The sequence below is a fragment of the Herpailurus yagouaroundi genome, unplaced genomic scaffold, assembly GCF_014898765.1.
Source record: "Herpailurus yagouaroundi ecotype Mexico unplaced genomic scaffold, PumYag 161, whole genome shotgun sequence".
NCBI classification, from domain to species: Eukaryota; Metazoa; Chordata; class Mammalia; order Carnivora; family Felidae; genus Herpailurus; species Herpailurus yagouaroundi.
Genome location: NW_024412402.1, coordinates 10,685,540 through 10,700,415, shown reverse-complemented (window position 1 = coordinate 10,700,415; position 14,876 = coordinate 10,685,540). Strand labels below are relative to the sequence as shown.

Genomic DNA, 14,876 nt, shown 5'->3' with positions numbered 1-14,876 from the left:
CGAGATCGTGACCTGGCTGAAGTCGGACACTTAACCGACTGCGCCACCCAGGCGCCCCTGTAAATTACTTTTAAAAGGATCAAGAAAATATTTTTTTTCAGGGATTTTTATTTTTATTTATTTTTTTCAATATATGAAATTTATTGTCAAATTGGTTTCCATACAACACCCAGTGCTCATCCCAAAAGGTGCCCTCCTCAATACCCATCACCCACCCTCCCCTCCCTCCCACCCATCAACCCTCAGTTTGTTCTCAGTTTTTAAGAGTCTCTTATGCTTTGGCTCTCTCCCACTCTAACCTCTTTTTTTTTTTTTTTTTTTCCTTCCCCTCCTCCATGGGTTTCTGTTAAGTTTCTCAGGATCCACATAAGAGTGAAACCATATGGTATCTGTCTTTTTCTGTATGGCTTATTTCACTTGGCATTAACACTCTCCAGTTCCATCCACGTTGCTACAAAGGGCCATATTTCATTCTTTCTCATTGCCACGTAGTACTCCATTGTGTATATAAACCACAATTTCTTTATCCATTCATTAGTTGATGGACATTTAGGCTCTTTCCATAATTTGGCTATTGTTGAGAGTGCTGCTACAAACATTGGGATACAAGTGCCCCTATGCATCAGTACTCCTGTATCCCTTGGATAAATTCCTAGCAGTGCTACTGCTGGGTCATAGGGTAGATCTATTTTTAATTTTTTGAGAACCTCCACACTGTTTTCCAGAGTGGCTGCACCAATTTGCATTCCCACCAACAGTGCAAGAGGGTTCCCGTTTCTCCACATCCTCTCCAGCATCTATAGTCTCCTGATTTGTTCATTTTGGCCACTCTGACTGGCGTGAGGTGATATCTGAGTGTGGTTTTGATTTGTATTTCCCTGGTGAGGAGTGACGTTGAGCATCTTTTCATGTGCTTGTTGGCCATCCGGATGTCTTCTTTAGAGAAGTGTCTATTCATGTTTTCTGCCCATTTCAAGAAAATATTTTAGGGGCGCCTGGGTGGCACAGTCGGTTAAGTGTCTGACTTCAGCCAGGTCACGATCTCGCGGTCCGTGAGTTCGAGCCCCGCGTTGGGCTCTGGGCTGATGGCTCAGAGCCTGGAGCCTGTTTCCGCTTCTGTGTCTCCCTCTCTCTCTGCCCCTCCCCCGTTCATGCTCTGTCTCTCTCTGTCCCAAAAATAAATAAAGGTTGAAAAAAAAAAAATTAAAAAAAAAAAAAAAAAGAAAATATTTTAGATAGAGAGTCACAGAGTATAAAAATTTCCAGTTGATTACTTTAAGAATGGCAGGGGTGTCTGGCTGGCCCAGTCGGTTAAGCGTCCAACTTAGGCTCAGGCATGATCTCACGGTTCAAGAGTTCGAGCCCTGAGTCAAGGCTGACAGTCGGGTGCTGACAGCTCAGAGCCTGGAGCCTGCTTCGGATCCTGTGTCTCCCTCTCTCTCTCTGCTCCTCCCCCCCTCACCCCCCTCTCTAAAATAAAACAAGCATTAAATTTTTTTTAAATGACAAATAATCTAGCTTAAAAGTCCAAAAACAGTTATTTTTCCCCAAATATTTATATATTTTAAAATAAATAGTTTTGCACTCAAAAAAAATCTATCTTTCACCAACACTGACCCCTTGGCCTTGGGAGGTTTTTGTCATCACCTACATATGAGGCAAAAAGATATACTGAAGATAGTAAAGGATACCAGAAAAAGAAAAAAAATGCAAAATGATTATGACACATTTCTCAAAGGAAATTATCCATTCCATGTCTTTAACTTTATTTATTTATTTTGGCTATAGATTTTTACTTTTTCATTTGGTTTTATTAAGGTATGATTAACGTATAAAATTGTTAAGATATTTAAAGTGTATATCGTGGCAATTCCATGTCTTTACATTAATCGTGTGAAATAAAGATTTCTTTAAATAAACGGAAGAGTAATTTTTGGTACACAAATAATGCTAATATTTTAATCTCTTTGTAGATGAAACTGACCTAAAATTATTACCAGGTCAAGAGTTATATTTGTACAGAAGGCCAAAACTAAATGTACTCAAGAAATTTGATTTCACATTTTTTTTAAATTTTTTTAAATGTCTTATTTATTCTTGAGAGAAAGAGAGACAGAGCATGAATGAGGGAGGGGCACAGCAAGAGGGAGACACAGAATCCGAAGCAAACTCCAGGCTCTGAGCTATCAGTACAGAGCCATGAGATCATGACCTGAGCCAAAGTCAGTGGCTCAACCAACTGAGCCACCCAGGTGCCCGTGATTTCACATTATTTTTTTTTTTAATTTTTTTTTCAACGTTTATTCATTTTTGGGATAGAGAGAGACAGAGCATGAATGGGCGAGGGGCAGAGAGAGAGGGAGACACAGAATCGGAAACAGGCTCCAGGCTCTGAGCCATCAGCCCAGAGCCCGACGCGGGGCTCGAACTCATGGACCGTGAGATAGTGACCTGGTTGAAGTCGGACGCTTAACCGACTGCGCCACCCAGGCGCCCCGATTTCACATTAATTTTTATCATAGGTTCATATTTCAACCATCTACAGATTTCTGGCAAAACAGAATTACTTTTTTCTTTTTCTTTTTTTTTTTTTAATTTTAGAGGGAGAGAGAGAGAGCGCGCACAAGTAGGGTAGAAGGGCAGAGGGAGAGAAAGAGAATCTTAAGCAGGTTCCATGCTGTGCACAGAGCCCAACCCAGGGCTCAATCCCATAAGTTACCTGGATCCTGACCTGAGCCGAAATCAAGAGATGGACACTTGGGGCACCTGGGTGACTCAGTCGGTTAAGCGTTTGACTTTTGATTTTGGCTCAAGTCATGATCTCACTGTTGGTAGGATTGAGTCTCGAGTTGGGTTCTGCATTGGCAGCTCGGAACCTGCTTGGGATTCATTCTTTTCTTTCTTTTCTTTCCTTCCTTCCTTCCTTTCCTTCCTTCCTTCCTTTCCTTCCTTTCCTTCCTTTCCTTCCTTTCCTTTCCTTCCTTCCTTCCTTCCTTTCCTTCCTTCCTTCCTTCCTTCCTTCCTTCCTTCCTTCCTTCCTTCCTTCCTTCCTTCCTTCCTTTCTTTCCTCTCTCTCTCTCTCTCTCCCCTCCTCCTCCCCCCTCATCCTACTCATGCTTTCTCTCTCTCAAAATAAAATAAACATTAAGGAAAAAAAGAATCCGACACTCTACCAACTAACTGAGACACCCAGGCGCCCCTGGCAAAATAATTAAAAAGATAAAAATTTAGTCACTGTTTCAGCTTACTAATAAGGACAAGCAGGTAAATCTCTGTACTGGTTCACTATTGGTTTACATGCTGCATATGTCCAAATAATAATATTTTTGCTCCAAAATGTCCCTCAGAAAAGAGCTGTACTGCATAAAAAACTTGTACATCAATGTTCATAGCAGCATCATTCATAATGATGAAAATAAGCTAAAAAGCGAAAACCCAAAAGTCTATCAACTGATGAATGGATAAACAGAGTGTATATCCATACAATGGAATATTAGTCATAAAAAGAAACGAAGAACATGCTACAACATGGATGAACTTTGAAGATATTGTGCTAAGTGAAAGAAACCAAACATAAAAGGCCACATCTTCCATGCTTCCATTTATATGAAACATCCAGAATTGGCAAAACCAGAAACAGAAAGTTGATTAGTGGTTGCCAGGGGCTGGGAAAGGGGAAATGAGTGACTGCAAATGAGTACAGGGTTTCTCTTTGGGGTTATGAAAATGTTCTAAGTTTAGATAGTGGTGATGGCTGTACAACTTAGTGAATATACTAAAACATCTACTGAATGATATAAATTTAAAAGGCTAAATTTTATGGTATGTGATTTATAGCTCAATTAAAAATAAAAAGAAGGGCAGGGGCGCCTGGTTGGCTCAGTAGATAGAGGATGCAGCTCTTGATCTCAGTGTCATGAGTTCAAGCCCCATGTTGGGTATGGAGCCTACTTAAATTAAAGTTTAAAAATTAAAAAAAAATTTTAATTAATAAAACAAAAAGGAGAGCAAACCCACAGATTAAGAGAGACTGAAGAAACCTGTCAACCAATCATAATATATAAATCTTATGTGACTCCTGATTCAAACAACTGTTAAAAAATGTAAGACAACAGGAAAATTTGAACAGTAAAAGAATAGTGAATGATAATAAGGAATTATTGATAATTTTAAAGGTGTGATATATCAATTAAAATATTATACAGAGTGCCTGGTTGGCTCAGTCAGAAAAGTGTGTGACTCTTCATCTCAGAGTTGTGAGTTCGAGGTCACATCAGGTGTACAGATAACTTAAATAAAATTAAAAAAAAAAAATGCATCCATTCCACACAGATAGAACTTAGGTAAAAACTAACACCAAAGGCAACACAAAAGGGACAAAGAAACAAAGAAACAAAAGGCAACTTGTAACCAGAAAGGTATATGCTGTGAAGAGGAGCAAGTCACCTCCTTTATTTTTTTTAAATGTTTATTTACTTTGAAAAAAAGAGAGAAACAGGAGCAGGGGAGGGGCAGAGAAAGAGAGAGGGGGAGAGAGAATCCCAAGCAGGCTCCGTGCTGTGAGCCCGGAGCCCAACACAGGGCTCTATCTCACCACTGTGAGGTCTTGACCTGAGCATAAATCAAGAGTGGGCCGTTTAACCAACAGAGCCCCCCAGGAACCCCCATCTACTTTGCTTTATTAATTGGGCTTGTCAAAGGCTATTTATAGATTGGTGGTCTCCATTGTAACATTATTATAAAAATAACTAAATGATTATTTATTGAACACCTACTATACACACCAGATGTTCTCCAGGAATACTAAGAGGAAACCGATTAGCATTCTTCCTTCCAAAAGCCTAGTAGGATCTTAAAAGGTCACATCACAAGAAAAACCATTTTGTAAGTAAGTATGGTGAGGGATGTTAACTAGACTTATTGTAATGATCATTTCACAACATATACAAATATTGAATCATCATGCTGTACACCTGAAACTGATATAATGTTATATATCAATTATACCTCAATTTTATTTTATATTTTTAATGTTTATTTTTGAGACACAGAGGGACAGAACATGAGTGGGGGAGGGGCAGAGAGAGAGGGAGACGTAGAATCTAAAGCAGGCTCCATGCTCCAAGCTGTCAGCACAGAGCCTGACACAGGGCTCGACCCCATGAACCATGAAATCGTGACCTGAACCAAAGTCAGACGCTTAGCCAACTGAGCCACCCAGGCGCCCTATTATACCTCAATTTCAGAAAAAAGCCTACAAGGGATAAGACACAAATAAGTGTAATACTGGGCAGAATGTGTTAAGTAACATACTCTGGGATTTCAAAGAGATTACTTCTAGTTGGTAAGATCAGGGATGACTTGGTGAAAGAAACAGCACTTAAATCATGCTTTGATTAACTGGGGGAAGTTGAGTGTGTAAATATGAACAAACAGTAGAGTAAAACAGTAGGCAGGACCTAAGCAGAAGAGCTCTACTCTGAGACTCTTTGAGTCATTCCATTATACAGATACAAGCAAAATAAGGCTTCTGAAGTAGTACCAAAGTGCCCCACACTAAGTATGGCTCTAAACCTTGAAATACCCAAGACACCACAATCAGAGGGACCATGAAGCTGACACAGGTTTCTATTCACTATGTTATTCATGTCACCTCTGGAAGGTATGGTCACCTCTAAACAAGATAAATTTAACCTATTCTAAATTAGCATTCGTCTTACGTGCCTTGACATAATAAAGCTTCCCCTTCATATCAGTGTTCACCAATGTCAAACATTTACTTATTTTTTTGTCAATGTTTATATATTTTTTGTGAAAGCAAGACAGAGAGAGCAAGGGAGGGAGAAAGAGAGAGGGGGACAGACAGAATCCCAAGCAGGCTCCACGCCGTAAGTGTAGACAGAGCTCAATACAGGGCTCAGTCTCACAAACCATGAAATGATGACCTGGGCCAAAACCAACAGTCAAGACGCTTAAATGACTGGAGCCACCCAGGAGCCCCAACGTTTAACATTTATTAAAATACAGTATACACAACAAGGTAAGTTAATTTTTCTGACTGTAATTTGAGCTGATTTTCTTTGGGGAAGAATGAATAAATATGATTCTCTATGAAGTTGCTTTATTTATTTATTATATTTTTGGAAAAGAACATTTAGACCTAAAAGGACCTTTCAAGAGCCCGTGGTGGTTTTATAGATGTAAAAACCGAGGGCCCAAAAGTTAGATGACATCTCCAGGATTGTTGAAAACAAAACAACAGGGGCGCCTGGGGGGCGCAGTCGGTTAAGCGTCCGACTTCAGCCAGGTCACGATCTCGCGGTCCGTGAGTTCGAGCCCCGTGTCGGGCTCTGGGCTGATGGCTCAGAGCCTGGAGCCTGTTTCCCATTCTGTGTCTCCCTCTCTCTCTGCCCCTCCCCCGTTCATGCTCTGTCTCTCTCTATCCCAAAAATAAATAAACGTTGAAAAAAAAAATTTAAAAAAAAAAAACAACAAAAAAAAAACATTAAGTTGAGCTTCGTCAAACAACCTTTCTCTTTTTTTTTTTTTTCAACGTTTATTTATTTTTGGGACAGAGAGAGACAGAGCATGAACAGGGGAGGGGCAGAGAGAGGGAGACACAGAATCGGAAACAGGCTCCCGGCTCTGAGCCATCAGCCCAGAGCCCAACGCGGGGCTCGAACTCATGGACCGCGAGATCGTGACCTGGCTGAAGTCAGACGCTTAACCGACTGCGCCACCCAGGCGCCCCACAACCTTTCTCTTAATAATACTTAAGATGGTTTGAGTATATTATCATTTGTGTTTGGATTAAATAACAAGTCTCTTCTACCCAGATTTAACTACATGGATCAGAAAGTTCTTGGAGTAAAGAAACCTAAAGAATTAGTTTCTGTTCTGCCTCTGTCACTAATTATATATTGCATAAGTCACTTAATTGCTTCCCCAAAATAGAGGTTTATATGAAATCTACAGTGCCTTTGCATCTTTGCAATTCTAAAGTTAAGCATTTGAAAATTTTATAGCAACTAAAAGTGTACAATACCCCGACTTTACACCCACCACTCCAGTAGCAATTACTTTGGAACAGTATTTTACATTAATATTAAGCTGCTAAAAGGCAAACTACCTCATCAAAACAAATCATGTGTGTGCAGACAGAGCTGTGTCTGAGATAAGCTGCATACCATGTCTTCATCCCCACTAGTGATAAAGGTCTGAGAATAACAGGTAGTGATCCACCATAAACACGCACAATTCCCTAAAGAAAAAAAGCTGAAGATTTCCTCGAACCTCTAGATGTTCCATATTCCTCACTCCCAGAACTAGGCAGTCACTTTTTCCTTTGTAAATGACTGCAATGATGTCATATACACATATACGTGATTCATGATCATATTAAGGCTAGTTTCTACAACTGTCAGAGAGGATCACTTTGCCTTTCCTGTTTGCATGAGGTAATTACAGAGAGAATCAGAGGGATGATTACAATAAAATCTACACCTCATACAAAACCTAAAACTTGAAAGTTACTCAGTGAGAGTTTTAAGCTCATCCCAAGTTTCTTGTAGAGAATGAAAATAAAAGGACATTGTTCTCACTTTCGGCAGTAAAAACTTTCTACTTGAAGAATAAACAGTTGACAAATCAACAGAAACTCAAGAACTTTTTTCTTCTTTGCTGTACTCTCAAACAACAATCAAAAAGATACATAAAGAAAACAAAAGCTGTGCAGCTGCTATGTTATATACAAAGGTAAATAAAAGCAATAATAACACCCTAGTTGGGGACTGTTATTACTATGTAGGATTTCAGTTTCTTCCTCATTATGTGCAGATCATTCACAGGAACCAAAATCTAGCTTTCTAATAACTAATGACTTCTGGAACGGAATGTCATCATTTATATTCAATGTGTCCAGTCTAGTTTACTCATTGCTATCCTGAGTGAATAAAACAGCATTCTGTAAGTAACCAAAGATTTTACAGACTGTTGCTACCATGAGACTTCATATCAAGTTTATGCAATTCTAAATTTATTAAGACAAAGAACGGACCATACTATCTAACAAATGTTAAGAAAATAAGAACATGTTCTCATTAATTTGCAGAAAACTAGAAAGAAGATCTAATCAAAAGATGCCCTTTTCTGTACTTCACTTCATGACAAAGTCATCATAAGCCATTTGTTTCTGCATTTGTTCACTTATTTCCCCTACTAGGACTTCCTAATATGGGACATTTTGCATTAACTTCTTTGCATTAACAAAGGAAATTTATTTTTCAAAAATCAACATTTATTATACCTAAAACTGTCAATACTGTGTGTCAACTTTAAAACTTTGAAAAAAGGAAAAACAGGAAAATGACATACCTACAACCCTCCCACCAACATTTATGTACTGATATCTTCAACTTACTCTGAAATGCATTTAAAAAATTAAAAATTAAAAAAAAAAAGGTGGAGAGAGGGATGGATGGATGATTAAATGAGCAATAAAATAAACATAGAGAAATGTTAATTATAGAATCTAGCTGCTGATGGGGCGCCTGGCTGGCTCAGTCAGTGGAGCATGAGACTCTTGATCTTGGGGTTGTAAGTTCAAGCCTGCACTGGCTGTAGAGATTACTTAAAAATAAAATCTTAAAAAAAAAAAAAGTGGGTGAAATAACTGTGAAGTTATTTCAACTTTCCTAGATGTTTGAAAGTTTTATAATAAAATGCTGAGGAAAAATCATCTTTCAGAAGTTCTGATACAACTTTTAGACAGAATAAATCTTACAAAACATGACCTATTTGGACATTTCTACTATCTAGGAATCTTTTAGTAAAAGAATAAGACCCAAAAACATTATACAGAAATAATACTTAATAATTTCTTAACACTCAGCAGAGCAGAATATACCGAGATAAGTTTTTCTCCAGAGTACACCAATCTGTGGGTATCTGGCTCTTGCCAAGTCCCATATAATTTTTTAAAATATGCATATTTAAATATGACACAACTGTATGTATATGCACATATTCAAATAACATGCAAAATTTATTTTATGTTTATCATTCAATACCTAAGGCTTTATCATCTCTCAGTTATCAATGAATTAAAAATATTAAGTTCCAGGGCGACTGGGTGTCTCAGTCGGTTGAGCATCCAACTCATGGTATTGGCTCGGGTCACCATCTCACGATTCAGGAGTTTGAGCCCCACATCGGGCTCTTCGCTGATGGTGTGGTGCCTGCTTGGAATCTGGTCTCTCCTCCCCTTTGCCCCTCATCTGCTTGTGCTCTCTCATATATTAAGTTCCAAGAACTTTTCAACAAACACGATTTTTGTAAAGACTATCTGTATTTGGTTTATGTACTACAAGACTTTAATTTTGCTATTAAAATTATAATATGCTCTAAAATGCACTAAATACACCCAGGATGTAAACAGCCAAGGAATTTAAGAATCCCTATCCCAATATTGAGCCTCCTAGTGGAAATGAAAAACGGGAGTTTTTGAAACATTTATGTCCAACAGTAAAGTTTATGAGGCAAACCTTCTGGGTGCGATTTATTTGCCTGAAGCTGAAAACAAAAATCCTTCAGTGGTTTAAAAACCAAGCATGAATCCTACCCCTGCACCATCCAAGTTCTCATCTAAAAACGCTGTCAAGAGAACTTAATAGGATTGGCACCAAACTATACTGTCACCTCTCAAGTGTGTAGGAAGATGCTTTAAATCAATTAATGAATTAACGGAATAAAAAAAAAATCCTTCAAAAGATTTAAGGGCATAAAGTACACTAAGTCACTAGCTCATCTGGAACCAAAGAATTTCTCCTACTTCATAAATATCCACAAACTGATAAAGCCAAGATTTCGTGCTGTCAGCACTGTTTTGTCCCATCCTCAAACACATTAATCTTCTCCGTCTCTACAATAGATGAGAACATGAAGATCACGCATCTGAAGGCAAGGAACATCTGAAGAAGGGTGCAACCCCTTCTTGTCCCCCCCCCCCCCCCCCCGGTGAGAGTTCCGATTACGATGTGCCACCTACACATTTTACTTCGGTAAGTTCCTTGAAAACAGAAAGCCTGTGTTCTCTATTACTCGCTCACATCTCCCTAACGCCCCATACACGGCATGTACTGGGTAACACTGACAAACGGACACACCTAAATTCTGTAGAAGTAGCGAAAGGTTTCAGGGACACCTGGGTCCTACAAACTAACGTCACAAGTTCCTCCTTCCTATTCCATCTTCCTTTCGAACTTTCCTCTATTTCCCCCTTCCGAACAAACAAAAGAAGTCCTGAACACCAATGGGTTTGAATTCCGAGTATCCAGGGCCTACCAAACCCCGGGGACGAGAGGAGAGCCGATTACCGAAGAAAGGGAGCCCGCCCCCCCCCCCCCCCCGCAAGAGGAGACCAGCCTGCAGAGCCCGGCCCCCAGGGAACCGTCTGGACACTAGCACCGAGGTCTGCAGCGAGACGGTCTAAGCCACTCCACTACGCGGTTCTCGAACAGCAACACCCCGGGCCCAGAAGAGGAGGGTGCCCAGCTGGGCAGGGAGAAGGGGTGTGGGCGCAACGGGAAAAGGACTGCAGGCAGGTCCGTCGGATCTCCTGGGAGGTCAGGCACAGGGCAGGGAAGTCCACACGGCTCCCCGAGCCCCGAGGGAAGTGTCCGGCTCCAGGCCCTCTGGGCGGGACTCCTCTGGCCCCAGCACCAGGCCGTCTGGCAGGGACAACGGGCAAGGGAAGCAGACCCCGGCAATTCGGACCGGCTCGGATCTTACCATGGTGAGGACGGTGACGGGGCTCACTCGCGCTTCCGGCTCCACTGGGGCTGGGGTCAGGGGAAGGGGAGCACCGGCCGCTCCGGACCTGCCGCCCCCCTGTCAGGAGCCGCTGCCGCTTCGCCTCTTGCCAAGATGGCGGCCTCGAGCCACGTCTCCAACCGGAAATGGCGCGGGTCAAAGGGCGGAGGGCGGGGCGCCGTGGGGTGGGGATGTGCAGTACCCGGCTGCTGGGCAGGTTTTGCCAAGGAGGTATAGGAGGCTCACGCTACAGCTCCGAAAGCTCCTGTTTTCTGTGCTTTCACAGATTGTCAGCGCGTTCGCTTAATTAGCAACACCTCTTACAGTTTATAAAGCTCTCGCAGCCACCGTATTATTTAATATACAAACTAACTGGTGTGCATAAGGGACTAGTATTCAGAATATATAAAGAACTCTTAGAACTCAGTAATAAAAATATGAGCTCATTTAAAAATGGGGACAATCCGGGTACCTGACTGGCTCAGTGCAAAGAGCATGCGGTTCTTGATCCTGGGGTTGTGAGCAGGAGCCCCTCACTGGGTGTAGAAATGAGTTACAAGTAAATAAATAAGGTAAATAAAAATGGGCGAACTAGACAAGTCTCCACAGAAGACAAAAAGGGGTGCCTGGGTGGCTCAGTCAGTTGAGCTTCTGACTCTTGATTTCGGCTCAAGTCATGATCTCAGGATGGTGGGATCGAGCCCCATGTCAGGCTCTGTACTGACAGTACAAGGCCTGCTTAGGATTCTCTTCCTCCACCCCTCCCCTGCTTGTGTTCTCTTTCTCTCTCTCCCTCTCTCTCTCTCTCTGTCTCAAAAATAAATAAACTTTAAAAAAAAAGTAAAAAAGATATACAAATGACCAATAAGCACACAAAAAGATGCTCAACATCCTTAGTTCTTAGGAAAATGCAAATCAAAATCACAATGAGATACCATTTCACACCCACTAAGATGGCTATAACAATAAGTGTTGGTGAGAATGTGAAGAAATTAAAACCCTCTCCCAATGCTGGTGGAAATGTAAAATAGTGCAGATGCTTTGGAAAAAGAGTTTGGCGGTTTCTCAAAAATTAAACAGAGTTACCATATGATCCATCAATTTCACTCCTTCGTACATACCCAAGAGAATTAAAAACATATGTTCATACAAAAATTTGTACACCGATGTTCCTAGAAGCATCATTCATAATAGTCACAAAGTGGAAACAATGCAAATGTCCATCAATAGATGAATGAATAACAAAATGTGTCATATTAGTCACAAAAAGATAATGATACATGATACAACATGGATGAACCTGTTAAGTAAAGGAAACCAGTAACAAAACACCATAGCTTATGTTGGAAGACTTGCTCTGAACCTGTTCGTTCCATTTATAGGAAATGTCCAGGGTCGGCAAGTCCATAGAGGTAGAAAGTAGCGTTGCAAGGGATTAGGAGAGGGAAGAAATGGGGAGGGAGGTTTGTTCTTTAAAGTGATGAAAATGTTTTGGAATTAGAGATGGTGGTTACACAATCTTGTGACGATACTAAAAACTAGATTGTACACTTTAAAAGGGTGAATTTTTATGGTTTGTAAGTTGTATCTTTATTTTGTTTATTTTTATTTTTTAATGTTTATTTATTTTTGAGAGAGAGCACGGGCAGAGGAGGGGCAGAGACAGAAGGAGACAGAGCATCTGAGCACAGAGCCTGATGCAGGGCTCAAACTCATGAACTGTGAGATCATGACCTGAGCCGAAGTCAGACACTCAACTGACTGAGCCACCCAGGTCGCCCTGAGATTTTATTTTTAAATAAACATGGGGTTTGAACTTACAACCCCAAGACCAAGAGATCAAGAGTCATATGCTTTACTGACTGAGCTAGCCATGTACCCCTAAATCATATCTTTTTAAAAAGTGTTGTGTCGACTTTGGCTCAGGTCATGATCTCACAGTTCGTGGGTTTGATCCCCCATATCGGGCTCTGTGCTGACATCTCAGAGCCTGGAGCCTGCTTCAGATTCTGTGTGTCTCTCTCTCCCTGTCCCTAACCTTCTCTCTCTCTCTCTCTCTCTCTCTCTCTCTCTCTCTCTCCCTCTCAAAAATAAAATAGACATTGAAAAAAAATTTTTAAGTGTGCAGGGGAAAAAAGTGTGTGAGAAGCAGGGGTTATGCCCATTTTATAGATGAAGAAAATGACGATAAGTTTAGGAAATTTACACAAAGTTCTAAGCCAGTACGTAATGGAAATAAAACTCAAATCCAGTCTTCTAATTCTGTTGGCATTTCTCCCATGCCAAGGGTCAGACTCAGAGTATAGCTGATTCAGCAGTTGTTCCCTGCGTCCTTTATCATTTTGTCCCACACTACTAGCTCAACTCTGCAGCACTCGTCCACTGCAGCCGTGGAAAAACAGCATTCTTTTATTGAGTGTTTATTTTGTGTCAGGTACTTTGCACATTATCTCTAGTCCTTTACGACAATCCAGATAAGGACACTGAGGATCAAAGAAGTTAAACACTTGCCCAAACTCAAACAGCCTGTAAATGATAGAGCCAGGATTGAAACCCCCGGTTTCCTCATGATGACACTGCCCCCTTTTTACCTCTTGTTTATTCCTTAATACTTACTGAACACTTACAATGAGCCAGGTTTTACTCTAAATTCTTCACACAGATTATCTCATTTCATCCTCAAGAGACTCTCTTTCCCCCAGTCATCCAAGATGCCGAAAGGAAAGAAGGCTAAGAGGAAGAAGGTGGCCCTGGCCCCTGCTGTTGTGGAGAAACAGGAGGCCAAGAAGGTGGTCCCCTGTTTGAGAAAAGGTCCTAGGACTTTGGCACTGGACAGGACATCCAGCCCCAAAGGGACCTCACCTGCTTTGTCAAATGGCCCTCATACATCTGGCTGCAGTAGCAAAGGGCTATTAAATATCAACATCTAAAAGTGCCTCCTGGGGCGCCTGGGTGGCACAGTCGGTTAAGCGTCTGACTTTGGCTCAGGTCACGATCTCACAGTTCGTGAGTTGGAGCCCCACGTCGGGCTCTGTGCTGACAGCTCAGAACCTGGAGCCTGCCTCGGATTCTGTGTCTCCCTCTCTCTCTGCCCCTCCCCTAGTCACACTCTGCTCTCAAAAATGAATAAAAACACTGAAAAATTAAAAAAAAAATAGTGTCACCACCTTGGTGGAAAACAAGCTGCTGGTGATAGCACATGACGTGGATTCCATTGAGCTGGTCTTCTTCCTGCCAGCCCTGTGTTGTAAGACAGGGGTTCCCTACTGCATTATCAAGGGCAAGGCCAGGCTGAGGCATCCGGTCTACAGGAAGGCCTGCACCGCTGTCACCTTCACGCCAGGTAACTTGGAAGAGCAAGGAGCTCCGGCTAAGCTGGTGGAAGCCATCAGGACCCATTACAACAACAGATACGATGAGATCCACTGTCACTGGGGAGGTAACATCATGGGTCCAAAGTCAGTGGCTCCCATTGCCAAGTTGGAAAAGGCAAAGTCTAAAGAATTGGCCACCAAACTGGACTAAGTGGACGCTGTTGAACTTTCTGTACAGAAAAGTAATAACAAGTTCTCTTTCAGCCAGTGTCAAAAATAATAATAAGGGGCACTTGGGTGGGTAGGTATCTGACTCTTGATTTTGGCTTAGGTAGTGATCTCACGGTTTATGGGATCGAGCCCCATGTCAGGCTCTGTGCTGGCAGCTCAGAGCCTGCTTGGGATTCTCTCTCTCCCTCTCTCTCTCTCTCTGCCCCTCCCCTGCTCATGCTCATGTGCTCACTCTCTTTCTCTCAAAATAAATAAGTAATCTTAAAAATAATAATAATAATCCTCACAAGAATTCTGTGAAAGAGGATCTCTAATAATCTCTTTTACAAGGTACAAAGAGGAAAACTATTCTACCACAGGTGTTGGGGCTAGAGAGTAGCAAAGCCAGGATTCGAACAAAGGCTGCTCAACTTCAGAACCTGTGCCCTTAAACCCTGCATTAGAGAATCCTCACTCTTACTGCAGTTTCATTGCTAGTGGCTTTCTGGCAGAATCTTTACAAAGCTCACATATTTTTTTTTT

At 41.4% G+C, this 14,876-nt stretch overlaps 1 protein-coding gene across 1 annotated transcript in view; it reads right to left on the bottom strand.

The window, feature by feature from the left end:
• Window positions 1-10,940, bottom strand: part of ARCN1 (archain 1 coat protein complex I subunit delta) — a 27,589-nt gene extending 16,649 nt beyond the window's left edge. Inside the window, exon 1 of the mRNA XM_040483203.1 lies at window positions 10,789-10,940. Within this exon, the coding sequence (XP_040339137.1) occupies window positions 10,789-10,791 (3 nt within the window). The 5' untranslated portion in view covers window positions 10,792-10,940. The remainder of the gene's footprint in view (window positions 1-10,788) is intronic.
• Window positions 10,941-14,876: the final 3,936 nt, after the last annotated feature.